The following is a 26,337-nucleotide window of genomic DNA, read 5'->3' as shown; positions in this document are numbered from 1 at the left end:
TTGTTATTTTATATATATAATGAATTTATTTTATGTTTGTTTACAGGACGTTCGTTCGTTACAGATTTTCTTTCTCTTATTTTTTTTTTCTTAAAACTAAAATCGTATTGAAAGGTACATACATTGCATACTAATTTATAAATAAAAAATAATATGGTATATAATAATTGTTTATACATTTTTCATTATGATTAATAACAAAATAATGATGGAAATATCAAAAACACAAAGTTATTTCGAAATATTCTAATCTCTATCATCTATTAGTATTCCTTAAGTTAATAAATTTTTAAAGGCATTTCAGCTTGGCTTTTACCTTCGACTTCAGCGCTTCTTATCGACTGTGCGTTTATACTTCACACGGTTTCTTAATTTTTTATAAATATAAATAATTTAGGTAATATAGAATATAAAAAATAATCAGTACTTGACGTTGGAAAACTTATAATATAAACGAAGGAATTGAAAATAGAGACAGTGGGTGAGAGCGTAGTCTTAGAAATGTACAATTTCAGTTAATTCATTCAATATCTATACAAAGGTCATCTGTTATAGAATGAGGGGATACCAAAGGCTCCTGTTGTGTGGAGATTAATTTTAAATGTACATGAGAATGAGGTGTATATCTATTGTGTCGCTGAGCTACTGTGGATGAGTATGTGGCTTCATCTTCTTCATAATAAGGATGGTCTACTTCGGGATCACTAAAAACACAAGACTCTTCGACAGCTTCTGCAAAATTATCATCTTCTATTGCTATTGATGAAGAATCCGACTTTACTTGATATGTATTGTATGCTGCTGTTGAGGTCATTAGGGGGGAATTTGGTATTATTAGTAATTGATTTTGTATTTCATTCTCGCCACCAACTCCTTTGGAATCCAATGATTGCTGGTCGATAAAGAAATCTAAAAAAAAGAAGTAATTTTATGAAGAATTGTGCATAAGTGCATATAAAAGTTTAATAAGAAATAATTTCCCAAGACATTAACACAGTATGATTATAATGATACGTGTAAAAGGCAATAAAAAAGAGGACAAAGTACAATTTACTTAAAAGGAAAATTTTAAAATGAACTAGAACGAAATTTACCTTTAATTGAAATTAAAAATAAATTTAAACGTTATAAACCAAATTGTAAAAAAGAAATTTATAGTATATGTATGTAAATTATTGTGTTCTAGAGGATGGTTGGTTGGTGATGATTATTAATAATTGATGGAGGGAGAACGTATTGTTTGTTTAATTGATGTAAATTTTAAAAAATATCTTCACGACAATCTGGTGGTGTAGGTATGATTTGGACTGTAAAAAACAAATTTATTGATTTATTTACAATGATGGTTATATGTAGGAATGTAAGTACATAGTAGGATTATATATGATTCATTTAATTAATTTGGAGTAAGTATAGGTACTAATTATTCTTTATGGATATTTTTTATATAAACTATTTAAAACTACATATATAATTACCCGATTCAACGCCGTTCCATTCGCTAACCACAGTGTTGTGATGATGTTGGTGAGGATTTGGATGATCTTCAACAGAACCTTCGTATTGTTTCAAATCGGTGGCAAGTGCCATATTTTCCGTCATATCAAATATTTCGGTAACTTTTACTTTATTCGTGTTATCATCAGTGTAATAATAAGCATACAATGCATCGTTGTGGGTTGTAACCTTCAAAACATGTTCAAAATGATCAACATCATCTTCTAAAGGTGCAGCACCACTGTTTTTAACAAAATTATAAATACATTTTTGAATAAAAAGAATTACATATATATGTAATTATAATTGAAGATAATATTTAACTTACCATTCATCTACTAATATAGAAACTCTAGGGCCATATAATCTCTTTGAATGTAACAAACCAGTCGTATCAAAATGAGGTGGATCACAGATCTGTTTTCATAAACGATATATAAAATTAATAAAATGTGAATTATTTTAGATAATTTTTAAGTCAGTTGTACGGTTAAACTTACCGTAAACTTATTAAATATACGCACTTGCAGAGTATTATTTAATTGATATATAAATTCTTCAACCATCTGCCGCATTTGCTTAGTAAGTTTTGGTGTGAGTGAGCTAAGTCTAAAGTAGGAAGAGAAAATCAATTTGTTAAAATTGGGATATGGGGTATGATGTAGTATTTCTGTATGTGCATTATGGTGGGTCGGTTATAATTCTACGAAGAATTCTAAGCAACCTTGGCCTTGAAACATTAGGGGCCTATTTCACTAAACTACAATTCTACAAGTTACAATTACAAATCTAATTCTTACAAGTGCTGATGAATTGTGTTTCATTAAAATTTTCACAACACTTGTAACTTTTTGCACTTGTAAACTATAATTACTACAATTACAAGTCCTTGTACATATATATTGTGATATTGATTTTACAATTCTTATTTATTATTACTCAAAATGCTAAAATATCCTATAAAAACGCAATATAACATATTTCAATAATATTACTTATTTTTTAGATCCAATCTATCGGAAAATGTGCGGGGACTGATAAAAATAAATACTTTTGGAATTTTGGGTACTAATTTAGAATTGTCTATATATGTTTAGATTTCCAAAGTGGCTATTCTCAAAAGCAAAAAAAAAAACAAGTAAGAAAGTATAGTTGTTGAAGCCCGACCATATGATACTCTACATAAATCGCCTTTAAATTAGGTGGCATAAATTCTGTATATATGAATCCTATTTAAGAATAAACAAAATAAATAAATCGTTACTTTAATATAGAAAGGCCCTAACTCGTGTTTTTTATAAGCCCAGATTTTTGATTATTTCGATAAATATTCATATATCATATTTAGCAAAAAAATTTCGACTTAAAAAAACACTAGTTAGGGCCTTTCTATATTAAGATAACCAAATGCTAATTAATCTTAAAATTTTTGGATTTTGTGTTTATTTTAATTAATTTTTATTAAAAAATAGTTAAAAATCATATTTTATTTCAATTTATAATTCGCTTGTAACTTGTAAAAATTTTTCAGAGGGTATCCGTCGACCCTAAGCTTTTTTTCTACAATTCTACAAGTTAACAAGTGCACATTTAGTTTTGTGAAACAAAACCACTTGTAGAAGTATGACGTGTAGACTTGTGACTTGTAACATTCACTTGTAGCTACAAACTTGTAATTGTATTTTGATGAAACACAATTATTCACAAGTTCACAATTTTACAGGCAAAAAAACACTTGCAATTGTGACCTTGTAGCTTAGTGAAATAGGCCCTAATAAAATGGATTTTGACAAAACTTTTGTATTAGAGTTGAAATACAAAAGTTTTGCTTCTGACGTCTTAATAAAGTTAATAGAAACTTAGAGCCTAAATGATAAATGAAAGAAAAATGTCCCGAATTATTATCCTGGTTCACGGTTTAACGCATATTTTATATAAACTTTGCAATGAATCACTAATTAAGCTTATGGTAAAGTTGCTTACCATTTTTCTCTCTCTTTTGCATCCATACAAATCGACACCCCTAAGAGCTAGTTTCTGGGATAGAGATAATCTACATTCTTCGCTTAAACCTAAATTAAACTAAAAATTGTGTTTCTCACTTATTGTTTATATGCTATATAATCTAGGTTTAACTGAGCATCATTGGTGAGTTAAACCTAAGTATAAAATGCCAAAGCACAAACAGATGGAAAATAAAATAAACAATTCAGCACAGCAGCTCTTTGTTTTTATTTGCTTTATTAACATCTAGCTCTAGTCTTCTTTTACAAAGCAGAAATTGAAAGGCAGACAGACGAAGTTTGTGGGCGAGGGGTTGAAGAGGTAGAGTGTGTATTACACAGGTTTAGGTTAGTTCAAAAGAGAATGAGAAAAATGTCTACCTTTCAATTTCTGCATTGTAAAAGGGGACTAATGTACATTCATATATAAAAAGCTACTTACTTGGATACTGTTGCTAAAAAGAAATCCATGGGTACTGTAGCAGGCAATGATAACAACTTAATGCCACGATGTTTGAATATCCAATTTGCCAGACCTTTATTAGCCTGTTCTATATAGTCTTGTATAACATCCAACACAGTTTGCGGCATATTGGAAGTCAATGCATCCTAAATTAAACACAATTAATTAATTACGTAAGCAATGAAATAATTTGGAAACTGCTTTGTTTTTGTTATCAAAAATTTACAAAGGTTTTTGATTAGTTTATGCAGTTTAAAGTACCTTTCTATGCTTTTTACATTCTCTACATTCCGGATCGAAATCCTGAGGTTGGGTTACAGTTTCCGAAACAACAAATGTTGACTGGACAGCCACACAGCGGCGACAATTTATTAAATTGTTACGAGTCAAAAATTGTAGTGCATCATCGAAACCTTGTTGACAGAATTTCGATAAAAATTCTGGCCTTGGCGGAAAGAGAATACGCACAAATCGATTAATATTTTGTCTTGAAATCTCAATGCTAGTATTGGCCCAATTTAGGTGGAACAACTGTGAACTTTGATCGCGTGGACATATATCACTTTCTCCGCAGAAAGGCGATACAGTTATGGTATTTTCATCTAAAATTGGTAGATTGTCCGAAAAGGCACCATCCATGTATCGGACGCCCCGAAAGCGTGGTGGTAGAATACCAGAGAAGCCAGGTATAAAACAAGCACAGAGTAATGCTTGCAAAACCTCATCTCGCGAATTAAAGTCTGATATAATGACATTCTTTCCATCATATACACGGGTCATAGATATGTGCAAGCGACCACTGACTCGTTTATGGGCATCCTCAGGTAAATGTTTCTGTAGACCTTCAAAAAGACAAGTTTGAATGTTGAAGGATGGACTAAAAGGACCCAAGGAATGACGACGAGCTTCGTTAACAACACGGAAAAAATCAGATGTCATGCTACCTGCAAAAAAAAAATCCATTTAGTTGCTTTCATAACACCATCTGGATAGTTAAAATTTGTTATCATAATAATAGTGGCGTGCTTTCAGTTTTCTAATCGAAATATTGACTAAACAGCCCATTAAACTACATACATATGTATACAACAAAAGTTCTATAACACAATACAGATACTTTCACCGATAAGGAATAACATTATAAAGAATATACTAAATTTTAAAGTAATAAAAGTATAAATTTATTTCTTCAATCGTTTTACTTTTATTATTTCCGAAGCAAAAATTTAAAAATTTGTTGCACGAGGTGATTTAATTTAAAAGATTTCTAAATAAAATGTTCTTAAAAAACCTAATGATGTTACAGAATATGACAGATTTATAATTTGAACATTAAGGAATTTATATTCTATGTGACCTTTTACAATACACAAGTATTGAATATACTGACGTCAATTACATTTTAAAGGCATAATAGTTATCAATTTCGAAAAATTTCGTCACAAAAATATGATTTACACGATTTATAACGGCAGTAGTTTGACATTTGTTAATCTTTTCGTAAACTTGGTAAAGGCTTGTTTGTGTAGATTAAAAATATGTATGTATGATAAAATTTATATTTTCTTAATAAGAATTAAAAATTCGTAATTTATACTTTAAAAAAAAAATATCTTCTCTAATATATACAAATCTCGTGTCACAATGTTAGTGTTTGAACTCCTCCGAAACGGCTTAACCGATTTTTATGAAATTTTGTATATATGTTTGGTAGGTATGAGAATAGGTGGTAAAGTATATTTCATACCGCTAGGTCATTAGGGTGACCCTATCCAGAATTTATTTTTACCATTTTTTGTCCAAAAGCTTTTTTTCGCATTTTATTTATTTGGCATTAAAAAATACTTATAACCCCAAATTTTCATCAACCGACCCTCACCCACCCGTTTTTTAGCCGAGATTTTAGTATTTTGTATGAGCAATATCCAAATATCAATATTTAACTATTATTATGAAATTTTGTATATATTTTTGGTAGGTACGAGAATATTATATATCATACCGCTAGGACATTAGGATGTCCCTATCCACCCATTTTTTAAAATATATTTCGCCAAAAAATTTTGTTTTTATTTCTCTTCATTACCCCCTTAAAAATAAACCTAGATTTGTTTTAGGATATTCTCAAAATATTCCGGGTCTAGTGATAACCGTTATTCGATTTTAACAATTTATTCGATTTTAGATTTCATTGGTTAACATAAATACATCATTTTTCACCCCATACAAAATAGGAAGCTCAAATCGGTCCATGAATCGGTCCATGATTTCTTCTAGCGGCCATACAAATATCTTCCCGCAATATGGCTCTATGATACATAAATCTCTATAGATTTATCCGTACGAAATTTGGTATTACAAATAGGCAAATTATGATCAAAATACTTGTTTTTTTTACAAAATGTAAAAAATCGGTGTCAGTATGATATTGGTGGATATATAAGGGGTGTATAAGTTTCGGCACAGCCGAATGCAACACTCTTACTTATTTTTATTTTGGAAATATGTAGTTGTACAATAATAAATTGTGTTTTTAATTGTGAATTCCTTATCTCTTTTTAGGGGGTATTTTGTGTGAAATTATTAGTATGTTTACTGATCAATTTTAAAGTGCGTAGAAAAAAAACTAAATAATATATGTGTTTAGTTTGATAAAAAGTTATATAATATGATAGTTTTCTTCTTTATATTTTGCGTCAAATTACTTTCATTGAATTTATTGTTTTGTCTTGTCGTACTATGTAGTACATAAAAAAATTACTAATCGTTTGTATATTGTAATATACATATACAGTGGTGGCCAGGTAATTAAGACAAAAATTGTTTGCTAAATTCCATGTGATTCTCAATTATTTTTTCAAATATGAGGACTGTTTTAACACAAAAGTGTGTTTTATTCAACTGTGTCAATTCATACATATTCACCATATCATATATGGTGATATATGGTATTCACCATAAATATATCAAAAAACTTTTAACAATTTTACATTTAATTGCTGACGAACAGATTATATTGTAGAAGTTACAAACGAAATGACAATATTATATATACCCTTTTCACGAAGGTAAAGGGTATAAAAACTCAAACACAAATATTATTAAAAAATCAAATACCTATGTATACGAGTGTTGTTTTTGTTTTCACATAGCTTTTTTACTAATACATTCTCACCACATAGGTATTCGACAACTGAGTTAGGTCTTTGACAGGAGAGTTTTCGATCTATGTCTATTTATCTATGCTTTATGAGAACAGAATTGGGTCATGTGAACGCATATTGAAATTATTTTTGTTATTTTATTCTAGAACAGCAAAACACAGATGTATACACATTAGATGTCCTTAAAAAATAGATTTGCTTTGTTTGGATGGGTCTTATTTTGTTCATTAGTAGCTAAAACTAACTACTGCAAAATTTAAGTGCAATCGGATATCAAGAACACGTGCCGAATCGATTGAAAGAATACGCATAAGCACTGGTGTATGACTTTTTCTTTATTTTTTCAGTTTTGTATTTGTGTGTTTGTAGGTGCACTGAATAAAATAATGAATTGAATGTGTTGGAGAGAGTAAGTGTATTGGTAAGAGGATTTATTTTTGCACATCTCTGTTTTAAGGGCATGTCTAATACACATAGATAGATACATTACGCAGTATGTACATTAGAGTGCTCCAAGATTGTATGGACGAAAAAAACTTTCTAGGTACAGGCCGTCCCCCCCTCTAGAATTGTTCTATGTATTGTAGAAACACGTTGTGTAAAATATTAGGATGATAGGATAACGTTAACTGGTGGCGCAACGACGCTGAAGTTTTGAGGTGCATTTACAAGGGGAAAATATGCAATTTTTTCAGTTTTTGTAAAAATTTTGCCATTAAATAATGACTTTTACAATTTAATTTAAAAGAATCGAAATGTGTACGTAATTGTCGTTATAATAAGATATAAAAGACAAAAATTGGTGAAATAATGTTAAAGTTATTAAAAAATCGCCAGGCCATTAACGTGTCTCAGGCCACTAGAACAAGAAATTTATGAACAAAATTAACACATTTTGAGAAATATTAAAATAAAAGCTTATTTTTACTTAAAATATATCTATATTTACTTGTATATGAGTTTTTGTCCTCGTTGGATACCGTTAACCTATTCGCAGGTATGACCAAAAAAATTAAATTTTTTTAACGGCAGTTTCAAAACTCCAATTTCAAATTTTTAAAAATTTTGTTAAACAAATTTCAGAATTTTTTGATCATCACATGGGGATTTATTGACAACATAATAGGGAATAAAAATATGAAAAAAGTATGCCAATACCTCCTATAGTTTTTCCGTACCTGCGATATAAATTTTGCGATTTTCGAGAAAAACAAATTTGTTGGCCATATTTTGGGGAATGACCAGAATTTCCTTACTGTAATGATTTTTAAGTAAAAGCTATTCAGAATAATATAGTCCAGGTAATTTTAAATATAGTCTGAAAGTTTTACTAAAATCGGAAAACTTTAACCCTTAAATCGTGAAGGTCAAAAGTCAATTTTTTCAATATTTGGAATATCTCATGGAAAGATAGCGAAATATTATATATTTTTGGGCCGATTTTGAAGAAACTTAAGAAAAATATAAAATGAAGTCTAGTATTCACAATAACAGTACAAAAATGGAAATTAACCCTTAATAGCACTTGGGGTCCAAATGACCCTCAACTTTTAAAATCACGAAAAACACATTAATTTTGACCCCAAGTACTCTTAAGGGTTAATTTCCATTTTTGTACTGTTATTGTGAATACTAGACTTCATTTTATATTTTTCGTAAGTTTCATCAAAATCGGCCCAAAAATATATAATATTTCGCTATCTTTCCATGAGAAATTCCAAATATTGAAAAAATTGACTTTTGACCTTCACGATTTAAGGGTTAAAGTTTTCCGATTTTAGTAAAACTTTCAGACTATATTTAGAATTACCTGGACTATATTATTCTGAATAGCTTTTACTTAAAAATCATTACAGTAAGGAAATTCTGGTCATTCCCCAAAATATGGCCAAAAAATTAGTTTTTCTCGAAAATCGCAAAATTTATATCGCAGCTACGGAAAAACTATAGGATGTATTGACATACTTTTTTCACATTATTATTCCATATTATGTTGTCAATAAATCCCCATGTGATGATCAAAAAATTCTGAAATTTGTTTAACAAAATTTTTAAAAATTTGAAAATTGAGTTTTGAAACTGCCGTTAAAAAAATTTAATTTTTTTGGTCATACCTGCGAATAGGTTAACGGTATCCTACGAGGACAAAAACTCATATACAAGTAAATATGGATATATTTTAAGTAAAAATAAGCTTTTATTTTAATATTTCTCAAAATATGTTAATTTTGTTCATAAATTTCTTGTTCTAGTGGCCTGAGACACGTTAATGGCCTGGCGATTTTTTAATAACTTTAACATTTTTTCACCAATTTTTGTCTTTTATATCTTATTATAACGACAATTACGTACACATTTCGATTCTTTTAAATTAAATTGTAAAAGTCATTATTTAATGGCAAAATTTTTACAAAAACTGAAAAAATTGCATATTTTCCCCTTGTAAATGCACCTCAAAACTTCAGCGTCGTTGCGCCACCAGTTAGCGTTATCCTATCATCCTAATATTTTACACAATGTGTTTCTACAATACATAGAACAATTCTAGAGGGGGGGACGGTCGAAATTCGCAATTTTATTTTTTTGGAGCACTCTAATGTACATTAATCCTGCCCTTCGTTATTTTGTATTTTAGTATTTTTCGTCTTAAAAATTTATTACAGTTATATGACTTTTATAATACATATGGACATTTCGCTTAGAACGCTTTTGATGTCTAAAGAATATAGAAAACAAAACTTTTCCTATTTTTTTTTTTTTTTGAGATTCGATAGCATTTTGGTAGCCTTATGTTAAGTGCAAAAGATGGATTTCATCGAGTAGCTCTATGTTTAGTGCAAAAGATGGATTTCATCGAGTTCAAGTTTTCATAATGATAGTTATAAACATGTGGTAACGAACGTACGCAATGTAGAAGTCAACTTTAGTTGACAGTACTGAAATGTAAAAATCTGCGAAATGGAATGGAATATTTTTGAAAGCGATTAATTTATTTTAAAAGTGGTATCCGGTATTTACAGAATAGAATATCTGTATTGGTTTTTGTTTAATTGGCGAACGTACGATTTTTCCATGTTTTTTTTATTATTATTATCACTATGAATTTTCCCATAAAAATACTCAAATATCCTTAACAAACATGTAGGAAAGTATCGTCGGTCAAGCCCGACCATATAATACACTACACTAATTAACATTTTTCTTTTAAAAATTCAATAATTTATATTCGTGAGTAATTTTCGAATTGGGCCTTATATGGGAGCTATGACCAATTATTGACCGATCACCACGAAATTAGGTCTATATGAAAGTTATTTATGTTGAATTTTATGTATATACCAAAATTTTTATGAGATTTATGAACGTTGAAGTGATTTACGGAAGCGGGTCTAATATGGGAGTTATGGACCAATCATAATAAAATTTGGTGACATGAATTCGGTATATGTATATAAAACTTATTTGAAGCGAAACTTGTGTAGATACCTACATAAATTAAATATTTATGACAGATAAAGTCCAATTTCGGGAGGACATTTGTATGGGGTTTGTATGTAACTATGTAATATTTATACGATATTAATATTCAAAATCTTAAATATTTAAAAAGTAAACATTTCAAATTATAAAAAACGACCGTCCTTCAACTTGCTACAAATTTCTCGTTTTATGTTAAGAAAAAAACAAATTTCGTAAATTTATAATAACAATCGCTCCTCATAAATACAAAATAAAAAAAGAGGCACGGGTGCAAAAGATTGAAATAAAACGAAAACATTTTACATGGGCGCTAACAAAGTTACAACATTAACAAAACCAAAATGTGACGAGCCTCCATTAAAATAGAGGCCAAACACATTATCAGTGGAATATTTTTTTATACAGAAATACACGTAGTCTGTGTAGGAACAACTTAATTTTTAACATGTGGTTTTTAGATAATGTACATACATACAGTAGCCCAAGAAAGTCTACATACAGGAAAAATTATTATGTTACTTTAATTTAAAGCAGTTTTTTTATTTTTTTTTTACGGAAACAGTTGTATCAACATCTTTCGGACAAAAGAAAAATAAGTAAACTCAGTTTAATACGTAGGTATGTATGTATGTTCCATTTTACAGTTGTAACTTATTTCTTAATCATATACATACATTGAGTACTTCTATTCTATGAGTTCTGAATTCCGTTCCACTGTGCTGCGATGCTAAATTACGAACACATCGAGTCATAACAGCAAAAAAGACGTAAGCGCCAAAAACCAAATTTCACAGGGAAGGTTTTTTTAAATATCTTTGGTTCATTGAGTATGTATGCACTGTTACTTCTTATTTATTTTATTTCATATATTTCCACGATAACGGGTATTTATTTCGCTTACGTCTTTTTTGATGTTACGATGTCTAGCCAATATTTTATGTTAAGGCGATTACGTCCTTATGATTTTATTAAAAAACAACTTTATGTTATAATTTATAAGAAATAACAAATAACAAAAACAAAAATTAACGTTTTTAACATTAAATTCACTGGTTAAATTCATATAGTAGAAAATTAATGCTAATTAATTTTAAATTACTTTAATATTATTACCATTATAATGAATAACATAATTACAGGCATGGCGTAATGATTGTAAGGTGTATGCGTTACGGCAACAAATACAACAATACAAAAACAAATAACTTTTATAGTGTCAAAAACAGCTGCTTAATGTATACAAAATACAGCAAAACAAATTTTGACAAGATTAAAGTTGTAAACAAACTCGAGCAAAAAATAATCAGCTGTTTGATTAATGTCACCTTGTATATAATTACACCATGATTACAGGTATATTGCATACGATAGTCGTCTTTGGACTGACTTTCGTATGATACACGAAAGATACCAGTCTTTTTGTCTTATTTTGTTGCCAATACCCAAAAATGTTCATTTATTGATAACCGATCTGATGCGGTGAACTTATCGCCACAATGATTTTGACATTTTTTAGTTGCACACGGATACGGCTGAACACCAGTGTTTAAAAAGCTACGATAACTAACAAATTTTTAACTGTTGCTACAACTACTGCTTCAAAAAAGTGTATGTAGCGGTAGCAGTAGCATTTGTCTTGTTTCGTTTTCAAAATATAAAACTCTTCACAGAGCAGTAGTAATAAAACATGAATTGTAAATGAAGTAGTAGCATAAAAATACAAATCATTGATATTGCTCTATATCGAGTTTTAATTTTTATTATTTAGAAATAAGGTAGCAGTTAAGTAGCAGTTGATGCAGCAGTTAAGGTAGCAATAAAAGTAGTCAAAAAAGAAAATCTTCAGTCATAACACCAAAATTGACAGAATTAAACACTGTATGTTGTTTTTGTTTTGAGAGTGTTTAAAAGAATTATTCGTTTTTATTCGTCTCGAGTTGCTAACAGAAAGATGGTGTTGTCTGTGTATATAACAAAAAAGGCGAACTTTTGTTTACAACACGACCAACTTACACAAATATACTTTTTTGGCTGAAGATTTTTATTTTTGAGTTATTTTATTGCTACCTCAACTGCTATTTAGCTGCTACTTCAACTGCTACTTAACTGCTACTTCTTCTACACCTCAACTGCTACTTCTATGACTCCTAATTTTAAAAGTAGCAGAATTAAAAAAAACTAATGACTCTGCTACATCAAAAAATTTTCTTTTTTAAGGTAGCAATAGAAAATAAATTACTCTGCTACTTTTAAATTTTTCTTTTATTGGTACTACTACAACTACTGTAGTAGTAGTAATTGATTGCCTCCGAGTTTTTATTAATTTTTTAACTAGACTACTTGTGTTTTTTCGTTGTTACTGCTACTTGTAGTCTAGTTTTTTAAACACTGCTGAACACTAGTATCATGTTGGTTCTTATATTGGTAACATTCTTGGCTTTTTGTAACGCCTTTTACCCATGTCTCTTCAATCTCATTCTCAGATTCTGTAGGTAATGAATCTGAAGATTCCGAAGCCAACCATGTTTGCGAAAAAGTTTTTGGCTCGGAATAATGATTAGAATCAGTATTGCTACCATTTTTAATTGAAAACTGAAACAAAGTTTTACAACACCACATAATAATAATTTATCGAAATATATTTATATTAAAACTAGCTTTAGCCCGATGCGTTTCGCTACCCCTAGTTATCGTGGTCAAGATTCGATCCAGCCTATTTTTATCCAAACTACTTGCAATGATAGGAACGTAATTTATAAAAAGTTAGAAGACTCTAGCAAAAGTACTTTAGATATTCGAAAATTACTATTTACTTGGTATGGGTGGTGGCACGCCCATTTATACAATTCCGCCCATTTTCAGCCAAGTAGTGCACAATGGTACCAAAGCAAATTCCGTAAAGTTTTGTGGCTTTTACAATTATAGTCCACCATTTTCACCAGATATTCCATAATAACACAACATTTGCCATCGCGTGGAGCTAAGGCCAAAATTTGGTTATATCCCTAATGTATATAGAAGATAAAACAATGCCTTGCCACAACTCCATATTGCACAAACACAGGTAAAAGTACTAATATTAATTCATTTGTTGAAACGAGTGAAGACGTAAGTGCCCCTTTGTTGAACGAAAAACCATAATCATGGCGCTTACGTCTTTTTGGCTGTTATGGCTCGACATGCTTGTATAAACATTTTAGTAAAAATTTCAAATAAGTAGAAAAGTTTTAAAAAAAATTTGAATTTGTATAAACGTTAAATCTCTTTGATAAACTTGGAAATCATTAAAGGCATTCTGTATAATTATTTTAATATCACGTGCTAAGTAAAACTATTAAATTTATTTATATTTATGTATAAACAAGTTGTGAAAAACATTCAAGGAGAGTTTTCTTAAACGATACCGCATTTTGCGGTTGGATATACAATTACAAAAATGCAAAATGTTGTTTATGCGCATAGGTATTTGAAGAAAATATGTATAGGTACATACATAACTAGTAAGTACCTACGATGTAATTTTTAAAATCTTTAAGTCTAGTTTAAATCGTAAGAAATGTATTTCAAGGCCATATAAACTATCTTATGTAGACAGGTAAACAACAATTCTTGAACCAACAACAATCATAAATATACATAAGTTCTGGAAAATTGTATAGAATTATAATGTAATGTTGTATGTTTAAAAATTGTGAGGCTTGGCATTTCCCATTCCTCTAAATACATATGTACAAAAATAAATTCCTTAAGAATTAAGAAAATTCTAGAATATTTATTTACACACATACACATTTATCTATCAATGCAAAGAAAATTTCCGGTGAAATTCCATTGAATATTTTAAGTAAAAAATATAAACATAGTTAAGTAGGTCGTCACCCATAAAATGAAATACGGTCAACAACCTTAAAGATGTGCACAAAGTTAAATGCAAAGGTACCAACTATAAACACGTACACAGATATTCATACGCATGCGTATGAATGTATTTATGTATATTTGACTCTCAGACACCCCCTTAATGAAATATATATGTATAAATATGTATGTATTTATATGGATCTATGTACATTAGGGTAGCCCCGTTTGTATGGAGAAAAAATAAGGTATCGATGTTCCCGCCTAAAATGAAAATTTGATTCATTCTAAGACTACGTTTTGAAATTTTTTCGTCCTAGGATCAATATTTGGCGAGCTGGATCAAAGGATAAAAAGGTCCTTTTTTGAGGTTTTTTACATTTTTTCCATATTTCTTCCAAAGGAAGTATATGTAAATTTGGTATCATATGAAAGGTCTTTGAGAGACGCATTCAATTGGTTAAAAGAAATTTAAAAAAAAAGAATTTATTCAAATACATAGATGAAATTTCTTTATCATAAACATCATGTAATTTCACCGAAACGGTTTTTCTCGTTTTTTAAAATTCAATCCAGTTCAATGTTTATTCAAATTTGTTTAAACCTAATTTCATCCCTATCTGACAATCTCTGTACTCAATTCATAGTATATGTAATGGGCATCAAAATAACTCAAATTTTATAAGCTTTCCATCGATGTATAAATTCGTATACTTTTCTTTTGTTACACTACGAATATTTAAATTTCACGTGACAATTTGCCTTCATTTTTAAATTTTATGACTTACTTTCTTGTTTCAATTGCAGTTTGTTTTCCCATTTTGGTTTTAAAGTTCTCGCGATCAAACAAGAAAAGCTACTATCTTAAAATCTCATGAGACTAGCAGCAAGATCCACAAAAAATTATAATCTAGGCAAAAATATGTAGCTAGAAAAATCTTATTGCAATTCTAAATGTGTACACTTTTTTCTGACGCGTTAAAAATGGAGTATTTTTGGTTTTGTTGTTACTGTTTTTGTTGCAGTTGAAATAGTTTAGTTTTTTGTTTATATATTGCAAGAGAACAAATAAGTGTTTTGTTAAATATACTAGAACTGGAGAAAAAATTGTTTTTTAATATGTAAATAAAACGTTTTAAATGTAAAAACAAGTTGTACACTTTCTTTTGACGCTGATTGTATTTCCAGCTATTCTAGTTTTGAGTTTCTTCTTTGTTTTACCTACATAAACATTGTTACAGTCATAGAAAGGAAGGAGAGAAAAAATAAACAAAAATTCTCTCTAACAATAACAAAAATACATAGCAAACATGTTTATAGTTTTAACCCCCATTAACACGAAGACTGGTTATGCCTTAACTAATAGTTATACAGTCGGTTAAAATTATTTTTGTATGAAAACTGTCAGTATAACTATTAGTTAAAACATAACCAGACTTCGTGTTACTGGGGGTTAGTATTATTTCCATTGCATGGTATTTTATAAACGATCTTTTGTTTTGCTAAATAATCTGCCTACATTGTAGATTTTATGAACCATTTTATATTTTTTATTATCAAATATATTCGACTTTTCAATTAACTAAAAATTAAATTAACAGGTTTTCTATATAATACATTGATTTAGATTTAAAACCATTAAATGTGTGTATATAGTAGGGTATTCAATTAATCGGGTTTCTGGTTTAATCGGTTAATCGAGCAAATAATTAATCGAGGTTTAGATTTATTCGGTTAATAATCGGTTAATTTAAAATTATTCGATTAACCGAATAATTTCTACTTTCATTTTAAATTGAAAATACAACAACGAATTTTGTGTACAAAAACATAAAACAGCCAATAAAGTATTTGAGATCATTTTTGTAAACATATCGCCTATTTGCTGCAACAACGTCATAACTCAAACTCTGTGTTTTATGAACTGAAAACAAAATATGCGCTGTTCTATAATGTTTCATATAGTTTTCGAAAAAGTCAATTATTTCTTTTGAGAGTGTTTTTTGTTGTAAACATCAAAATTAAAAATTCATGTTTTCTCGTATATTTGATAAGTAAAAATTTGGGTTAGATACAGATTAGAAATATATTAATATCTACGATTTATATTTCTGAAATCGCATGATTTGTTGAAAATTTATTTAAGAAATAGTAAAATGTCATAAAATATTCAAAGACAATTTTCTACAAAACGACTTTTTTTTAATTATGACGTTGTTGCAGCAAATGAGCGATGTGTGAGTTTTTTAAGGTTTTAGTGAGATCTTCTGAAATAATCTTTTATAAAAAGAATATAATTTAAACGATTTGTTTCTTTAGATTTAATAAAATTTTTCTTGGAAAAAACTCTCTCGCTGATTGTATATTTTGGAGAATTCAAAAGCATGATAAATAATGCTGAGATTTCAGCGATCAAAAGGGCGGTACACTGGATGAAGTACTATAGGCTATTTGGTGTGAATATCCGAATATGTACCGACAGTGAGTCTGCTATCAAATCCCTATCTGGCGTCTACTCGACATCCAGATTGGTACATGAATGCCGGGTATCTCTTAATGAGATTGCGAGACATTCTAACCTGGAGTTATTCTGGTGTACCCGGCAATGCTATTGCGGATGAACTGGCCAAAAGAGGCTCACGTCTACATATTTCAGAGATCGATCACTTGGTCGGTTTACCGCTATCTTGCTGTAAGTCAACCATACAGCGTAAATTATTTGAGTCTGCTCAGCTCAGATGGTCTAATTTGACAAATTGCTCGATATCGAAACTCACTTGGACCGTATTTGACCATCATAGGTCAATGTCCCTCACGGGGCTACCTCGGCTACGAGCTCTGATATCAGTGCTCACCGGGCATTGCTTGATAGGTGCGCATGCTAGGAGATTGAATACTCCATACAATGACTTCTGTAGGAGTTGCCATGATGAAGACGAGGATGAGACGATTGAACGTCTCCTCTGTCTTTGCCCTGCCCTAGCAGGGGTGCGGACTGCGACAATAGGTAGTCCATTTTTGCACGGCCTAGCGGATCTATCTACTCCGGATGTCAGGAGGTTGGGACCAAAGGGACCAATTTAATGGACCCAAGTGAGCTGGTTGATAACTAGCTGCCTTTATAACCTAACCTATGATAAATAATATTCCTTTTTGGATTGTTTTAGATTTTTATTAATTTAATAGTTACGTTTAGTAATGATAAAAGACTCATTTCAAAAAAATGTCGTCTATACATGTAAATACAAACAAAGTTTCAAAGACATGTAAATTAAATATGTCAGTTGTTATACATACTCACTATTCATGTTTATTGGATGTTCAAAAAATATCTAATTTTAATTTGAAATTTGAATTGAAAGGGAAAAATAAATACAAAAAAATTTGTTAAAGTACAAAATAGAAATTTCGGTTAATCGACACATATTAATCGGTTTATTTGTTATTTGAAAATCGGTAATTTCAAATTATTCGAACAGTTAACCGTCCAAAATTAATCGGTTAACCGATTAACGGTTAATCGATTGAATACCCTAGTATATAGGTATATAATTTATAATACATATTTATAGGCCTTAGGATTTGCAATTTTCGCAGTCATTTTTCAATTTATAGAAACACATTATTTATATCTAATCACAACAAATATGTACTTCAATATTATATTATGTATTTTAATATTGTTAAAGGCTATTTACTTACAATTGCCTTCATATCTTTGAAATGGAAAATACAAAAAGTTTATGATAGCAATACTTATTTATAGTATTTTAAAATTTGTCATTTAATAAAACCGTTTGCATTAGATACAAAACTTTAGATAGAAATCGAACAAAAAATATAATTGGCATAAACAATTTCTTTGGTAAATTTTTTAGTCGTTGATCGAATAAAACTTATACTTTTTTTATAATGCTCCATATTATAAAATAATTTTTTATAAATTACAACGAATCAAATAAAAACAACAAAAAACAATTTAAAAACAAACTGATAACAATAAAGACAACAATTATTCAATAATATGTATGTATGTATGTATGTATTATGATTCTGATTCTATTGTTTATTTGTAATAAAAATAAAATTATCAATATAAGGAAATTTAACAAAATAAATAAATGTGAATTAATGAATGTATGTATGTACAAATGTATAAGTTTATTTAAAATCAATATTGTGCATTGACGTCAATATAAATACATATTTAAATTATCAAAAACTAAGTATACATACTTATATTTTTTCTAAATAAATCCCATTACCCTTTCTTTTAAAATACCTAAAAACAAAAAAAGTTACGCGTGCATTTTGCACACATACCAACATAGGAATGTATTGAAACGAGGTTGTTTACACTAGAAATATTTACATGAGCTTGACACAATAATATTTTACATACATTACTCATCATAAGAAACTACACATTCAAGTTTTTTAATAAAATCACAATTAAAACAATATAATTAAAAGGACAAGTACGACTAAAATACATTCATTACATACAACATTCATACATAACACATGTTGTACATTTAGAAAATGATGAGAGGTCGCAGATTTTGTTATCATTAATAACCTACTAATACCACTAGCAAAGTCTAATGAAGCTAACAACAGATGTTCAACTATATATGTACATATTTACAAGTGTTGTTTGTAGATACAAACATACATACATACATACATACGTTTATGAACGAACCACTCATTGCAATGCAATTGCAATGCATTGGTCTGAATTAAATGATTACAATTGCAATATTTAGTATACAATTAAATACATTTGCGTGGATGTATATTTATACACAATTGTACATACATATTTATGTTAACCAAGAAACTGCATTTTCTTTTTTAAATGAAATTCGAAGATAGTCTTAAATATGCATATGTACGATATTGAAATTTGTTAATAGGATCGTGTGAACCCGAATATTACTGAAAATCATTTTCATACGTGTTTCGTATTGTAAATTTTTGTGAATTTATATCGATTCGACCATATTCTATGCTTATTAACACAATATTTATTTTTTACATAATTAAGTTAAGCCTCTGCTATTCAAATATCTACACTATATTAAGTTTTAATGCAAAATATGTATATAAATTTTTCACCTCTTTCCAATCCACATCCATTTTGACACTTTCGTTTGTATGTTTTCTATTGCCATATTACTGAAACCAGCGGATTCATAGCTGTATAATTTGTGGCTGCATATTTGAAAAAGTGACATTGTTTAGCTTATCAAAACTTCTTTGTGTGGCAAAAAAGTGTTTAAGTGATGAATTTCTTTTTTTATATTTAATTTAAACCTACTGAAACTTTCGTGCTGATTTATTTTTAATAAAAAAAAATCGTCAATGCCCTAAAATTTTTTGCAATGTGAAGATAAGCATTTTTGGAAAATAAATTTATATACACGTATGTATGTACGTACATACAATGTACCAGCAAAACACTTTTTAAAGACTTTTACTAAAATCAACATTTTTGATGAAGTCATTTAAATAAATACCAGAATAATACAATTGTAATTGAACTCAGTAAGTAAGTCAATTTACAATAATTAAGAAATTCATAAAAATTTAAAGAAAATACGTTTCTTTATTTGTTCTTAATCTTACATACGAAATGTAATTGTTGATAACAAATAAATTCTGTTTTAATAAAGAAAATAAACTTTGAACTTTTTTTGCGCTTGAAAAAGTTCTATAATGACGATGACGAATTTTAACAATAGATAATAAAAACTTTTTAGTTATTGTATAATTCAAATTGCATCCATTATTAAATCAGTTATAAATATACATACCTACATACTGTTTACTGAAAATCGTAAAATTTTACAAGTTATTAATTAGGTTTTAGTTTGTGAATGAAAACAGGCTTTTGTTATTCAGTAAATTATATATATGAGAAGCAACTGGGTAATATTTATAGCAATTTTCTTAAATTTGCATTAATTTGCATGTGGTTTTGTTTGTTTTACAATAAAAATGGTATTTTTTAGTAAATATTTCATTGATTCATGAGCATCAACAATTATTTATACTAGGATCGCCTGATGGTCGAAAAGTCGACCACTTTTAAAACGTTTTTTACCACCTTTATGGAAAGAGTTTTGAAACAATTTTATATTGTGCATATCTAGAGAAATTAACCTTTTAAACCATATATGTTTCATCAATATTGATGGACAATAACATACTTAAAAGTGTACCACAAAAAAACGTGTGGCCTATTTATATATAACTAGGATCGCCTGGTGGTCAAAATTCGACAAAATTATACAGTTACTTTGAGTATACGCAAAAATATTTTTCACGTTTGTGTACAAATACACGTGTATTTACATGTGCATAAACATGTTGTTGTTGTTGTTTTTCAAGCAAATTTAAAACGCTTTTTAACACTTCTATGGAAAGAATTTTTAAAAAAAATTATATTGTGCACATCTAGAGAAAAAAATCTTTTAAACCATATAGGTTTCATCAATATTGGTGGACAATAACATACTTAAAAGTGTACCACAAAAAAACGTGTGGCCTATTTATATATAAGATAATAAGATACTGGTGATAGTGTTTATTTTTTTGTCTCCTTGACTCCTCTAGTAATATTAATGTATTTCAGTCCTTTACTAAATCAACAGTATATTAAACTAAATTTCACTTTATCTTTCTTATAGTGGAATTAACATAATAATATACAGTAATTGTACATAAATCTGAAGTGTTTTAAAGATTAGTTCGGCTTTTATTGCATCACCGTCAAACTTAAAATAAAGTAAAAAGTGAAGTTAAATATTTAAATATACATAATACTTTTACGAAAATAGTAATTGAAATTATGACGATGCAATATTTGATCCTTAAATCTATTTTTAAGGACAGGTCTAATGTACATACCCAACTACGCTTTTATTTAAAGAGATTAATTATTATTAATCAACGTACATATTTATATTACAATTTTATTATTTTTGTGCTTATTTAAGACTCGGCATGTGGTTTATTGTTTTAAATGTACAAGAAAACAATAAAGATTAAATAAGCTAGGTTGTTGAAAATAAATAAAAATAAATCAGCAAAAATATACTTTGTCCTTAAAGTAAACAATGTTTAAGGGTATGTTTTTTGAAGCAAGCTTCAACTGAATAACAAAATTCTTCATTTATTAATATAAGGTATACATTTAAATTTACACTTAAAATTCGCATTGATTTGCCTTGAATGATATGAGGTATCAACATATAACTACCTAAGTATATCTATATTTTTCGTTCGTTATCATTTATGACACCATAAGAATATGCTTCGTACAATATATTTTCAAGACCTATTAGATATAACTTTTTCTAAGTTCTTCAAGTGATATTTCAAAGCAAAGCAAAAGATTTTAAAATCAAAGTTATAAAGAATAAAAAATGCAATCCAAATTTGCCAGTTGTCTAAAATTACTTTAGAATTCTTTGAATGGCCTCAGCTTCTACATTTGTTACAAATTTAAAATCACCTTATGATTGAGTAATAACGCATATAACAATGTTGATCCTCCATATCGGCTGAGCACTTCATTCCAACTCTAAGTCCAAAATTTGTTAAAAAATAAAAAATAAACTAATTTTAATATTTTTTTTTAAATATTTCTCAACAATTTTGTTGCTATCATGACACAACAATATAAGGTACACTCAAGTGATTCTACCTTCTACAATTATTGTATCATGGTTGCTAGTAGGTCTAACTAGACCTAACACAAAATTATTTACAATTTAATCAAAATCATAAACACTTAAGAAATAATGAACAATTACGGAGAATTTTATAGATTTTAAAAGAAAAGTGTTTTAACCCATATGTATGTAAATAAAATATTTAAAAAAATGGAAAATTACACTCTGATTTTTTTACATTTTAAAAAACAAACACAAGAAAAAAATTTCAAAAAAAGTTGTATTTTTTGTGGAATTTTGTTCATGTTTTTGTTGTGGAAAAGTGTAAAAAATCAGTGTGTAATTTTTAACTTTCTTTGAAATGAATAACATTATTTTGTTTCGTAATATCTAAAAAAAGATTAATACGCACATTTATTTTTTTTGCCAACATTAGTAAATACGGAGAAGTGTTCTTTAGATAGATGCGTACATATACATAGTTAAGAGTATGGCCTACAATCACATGATGTTTTTTCATTATACGAGAACTATTCATGTTTTCAACGGACATACATATGTACATATATAGTATTGGCCATAACTAAAGCACCCCCTCAATAAATTTTTTTCATATGGAATTTTTTTGTATAAAATCAAAGTTTTAATATCTATTATGAATTATTTTCATTTGTTAATATGTTTAGTATTGATAAACAAATACTTTCAAAGTTAACCTTTCTATAAGAGGTAACTTAAAATCAAAAAATATTTTAAGGTAGAAAATGAAACGGACAAAACTAAAGCACCCCTTCAAGGATATACTAATAAAAAAATTTTAGTTAATTTTTTATTTCAAATCCTTTGTTTTGGATGGCACAATAACATCTCTTGGCATAGAAGATAATACGTTTTTATGGCGTTTTTCGATATTCCTTCCCAGGCTATTTTAACGGCATGAAATAAATCGTGAAAACTTCCGATCCTTATTTCAACAATTTTCACGATTTATTTTCATATTAACAATGTGCTACAAGTTCTCAATAGGATTGAGATCGGGAGATTGACCAGGCCAATGAAGAACTTGAATCTTATTGCTGTGTAGCCAAGTCTTACAAACTTTGGAGGGGTGCTTAGGATCGTTATCCTGTTGGAAGCTCCCTATAATTGACATCTCTTCACTGGCATAAGGCAATATTACAGCTTTCAATACATCACGGTACATGAACCGATCCATAATCCTATAAATTTTATGATTTGGCCCAAATCCTTGACCAGAAAAGCAACCCCAGACCATTACATTGCCTCCTCCATGTTTAATTGTTCCTTTTTGCAATACATAGGATTCAGTCTTCCTCCTTTTGGTCTGCGTACACGCCTTATTCCAGGGGAATTTTTTAAGTTGTATTTGGATTCGGCAGGGAACAGTACTGTCTTTAATTTTTCGACACTCCAGTCGATGTGGGCTTTGGCAAATTTCAGTTCATAGCTGATAGAAATGTTTTTTTTGCTGGTTGTCAGATGAATAATCGGGCTTCTACTACTCTTCTACGGATTGTTCTTTCGCTAACGCATAATCTTAAACTTGTTTGTACTTGAATAGCTGATGCTGTAGGATCTTTTTGTATTGCTCTTTTGATCAAGAAATCATAATACCGTGTTTTTTTCGCGAACGACCTCCAGAATGCACCGGAGATTATCGACCAGTCTTAAAAAATTTTGAAACGAGCCTGGAAATAACTGATCTGTTAATTGAATATTTTTTACTAAATTCATGTAGTGATAAGCCTGTCTTCCAGTCTTCAATAACTTTAATTTTAAATTTACTGGAGTACTTGTTCCTTGTCATTGTTTTTTTCGCAATAAACTCTATAAAACTTAAATTTTGCACACTACGTCTTCCTATATTTTTATCTTTTGGAATTTTTAAGTCCATTCATTGTGATTCCCGATAACTCACATTGCAAATATGCAGTACCGAGTCAAATTTTTAAACATCTTATAAGAGGGTGCTTTTGTTAACATTAACAATATTAGTTAATAAAATATATACAAAATACATCCCAAAAAAGCCGTTTTTATCAAAAAAATTATGATTTCAAAAAATCCATTGAGGGGGTTATGGCCAATACTGTACATTAGCCAAGCCCTTAAAACTTAGAAATGCTTGGGTTGGGTCTTATTTTCTTATTCTGAGGTCAATCGGATAACGAGAGCCTGTGCCGTAAGTCGATTAAAAGTTGTAAAATTGGATAAATAATGGAATATAACTATTTTATTTTTTTTTCCGATTTCATTGCTAAATAAATGTGTGAATACAAAATATTTGTGGGTAGTTTTACAAAATGTATTGCCTGTCGATGACTTTTTGTTTCAAAACTATTCAAATAAATTAAATACTATCAGTATTCTTCGGTTGGATGTTTAAGAACAGTTTCTACATAGTTTTATTTGTTATCCAATTTTCTTTTTAATTATGTATTGGACATTATTACTACAACTACGATTAAATATTTCCGATATTTCTGATAAAGAATTTCCTATTTTATGATGAAAAATTACCAATTGTCTCTCACTTCACTGGTTTAAACAGTTTTATCTAATTAATACAATTTTATACCATGAAGTAAGATTTTAAGTGGCATTCACTGTAGTATTTATATTAAATAGAATGAGGAATTAAATAAATTATTGCGTCTTAATTATTTAGTTTTGGTTGTTACGATACATTGTATGTATGTTTGTATGACTGAGCGTGAGTGTATACTTCTATTATGTATGTACATAATAAACAGCTTTATGGAAACAAAAAATGACAAGCCCCCCTTTTTATGTGTACATACATGGTTCTTTTATGTTTATACGCAACACAGTTTTTTTTGAGATTCTAATATTTTTTAAGAAAATTAGTTAATATTAAACATATAAGAGCTGCAAATTGTCATAATACCTATTTATGATACCTTTCTATATTTTCCATATACTATAGATATAATAGCTGAATTTATAAAAATGTTAACCTTAGGTGTGAATTATTTATATTAAAAAAAATATTTGTAATTAACATTTGTAACTTACCCAAGGGCAAATCGCACAAAAGACAACATGCTGCTAAAGCTCCAGCCGATGCACCTGCTATCTTTTCTAAAAGCAAATGTGGGGCATACTTTTTAAAACAAACAGCCACACCAACATGATAAATCCCCAAAAATCCACATCCAGCAAATGATAGATTCATAATACGGAAATCAGTAAATTCAATTAAATAATAAAAACCGAATAGATGTTGGATAAAAGACAACAAATTTAGTTTTTCTATTTCTTCTTTCCACTGTAAAAATCACTTTCTGAAAATGTTAATAAAATAAAACAGAAAACCAAAAATACTTTTCTGTTTATTGTTCTCTTAGCGCGCCTCGTTTGTTGTTGGTGTATTTTCTTTCTTCGTTTTATTGCCAGCAGTTTATTTTTTGTTTTTTCGTTGGCATTCGTTTAATGCAATTGTTTAGTAAATAGATAATGACGTTTACAATGAAAATATATGGCTTTAATTTTTGCAATTTTTTTAAATTGAGCGTGTTTGTCCACTAATTTTCACTTGTATTGTTTATAGCAATAACTATTTCCGATAAATACTTTATATACAGTATTTTTAATTATTCTCTCAACCTTTTCAGTTGCGTCAAAAATAATTAGTTTTAATAATTTTGCAAATAAATTGTTTTAATAGAAATGAAATCACTAACAAGCTGTTTATTTTTTTATTGTAATCAGTTTCATTAAATTTCACTTTTATGTGTGGATGAGCTGCTTTCCAAAATCGTTATGTTGTTGCTGCTTAAAAACAAGGAATATTTATAGAATTTTTGCCAGTGTTATGCGCTCTGTTTTTATCGCTCTCTCTTTGGTTAATTTGCTTTGTTCTTTCGTTCTATTTATTTTTCTCTAAAGGTATGTGTTGCCAGATAAAAATATTTTTAATTTTTCTTTATTATAGCAAGATAACATTTTAAACTGAATGATATATTATTGTCCATTGATTATTGGTTCGCTTCATATACGCTTTTTTAAGAAATACGATAAATTAGATTAAATCTATCTAATTTATCGTATTTTGCAAATTATTTTTATTTGTTGTATTTTTTAATAAATTTAATCTGTAAAATTTATATTGCATTTGTTTAACTATAAATTTTCAATAATATAAAAGA

The 26,337-nt window shown here is 28.7% G+C and overlaps 1 protein-coding gene across 2 annotated transcripts; it reads right to left on the bottom strand.

Moving 5' to 3' along the window:
- Positions 1 to 25,939, bottom strand: bmm (brummer). Of its 2 annotated transcripts, none has more exons than XM_065503129.1 (7): positions 25,205 to 25,939; positions 4,225 to 4,907; positions 3,943 to 4,109; positions 1,998 to 2,106; positions 1,826 to 1,914; positions 1,479 to 1,738; positions 1 to 909 (listed from the first exon to the last, which is right to left on the bottom strand). In XM_065503129.1, exons 1-7 carry the CDS (start codon positions 25,362 to 25,364, stop codon positions 521 to 523), a joined length of 1,857 nt encoding a protein of 618 aa, XP_065359201.1. In that variant the 5' UTR covers positions 25,365 to 25,939; the 3' UTR covers positions 1 to 520. The 2 variants fall into 2 exon arrangements, with proteins under 2 accessions (XP_065359201.1, XP_065359202.1); XM_065503130.1 differs by having other exon boundaries at positions 2,022 to 2,106.
- Positions 25,940 to 26,337: the final 398 nt, after the last annotated feature.

Source organism: Calliphora vicina, chromosome 3 (assembly GCF_958450345.1).
Source record: "Calliphora vicina chromosome 3, idCalVici1.1, whole genome shotgun sequence".
NCBI lineage: Eukaryota > Metazoa > Arthropoda > Insecta > Diptera > Calliphoridae > Calliphora > Calliphora vicina.
Note: the sequence above shows the minus strand (reverse complement) of the source record. Positions and strands in the feature narration are given on the sequence as shown.

Bases quoted from the DNA above. Each gene is read 5' to 3' on its own strand.
- bmm (XM_065503129.1), bottom strand. From the start codon at position 25,364: ATGAATCTATCATTTGCTGGATGTGGATTTTTGGGGATTTATCATGTT. The intron at 1,915-1,997 runs GTAAGTTTAACC...TTATGAAAACAG, and splicing joins GTATATTTAATAAGTTTACG to ATCTGTGATCCACCTCATTT. The intron at 910-1,478 runs GTAATTATATAT...TCTTTTTTTTAG, and splicing joins ATGGAACGGCGTTGAATCGG to ATTTCTTTATCGACCAGCAA.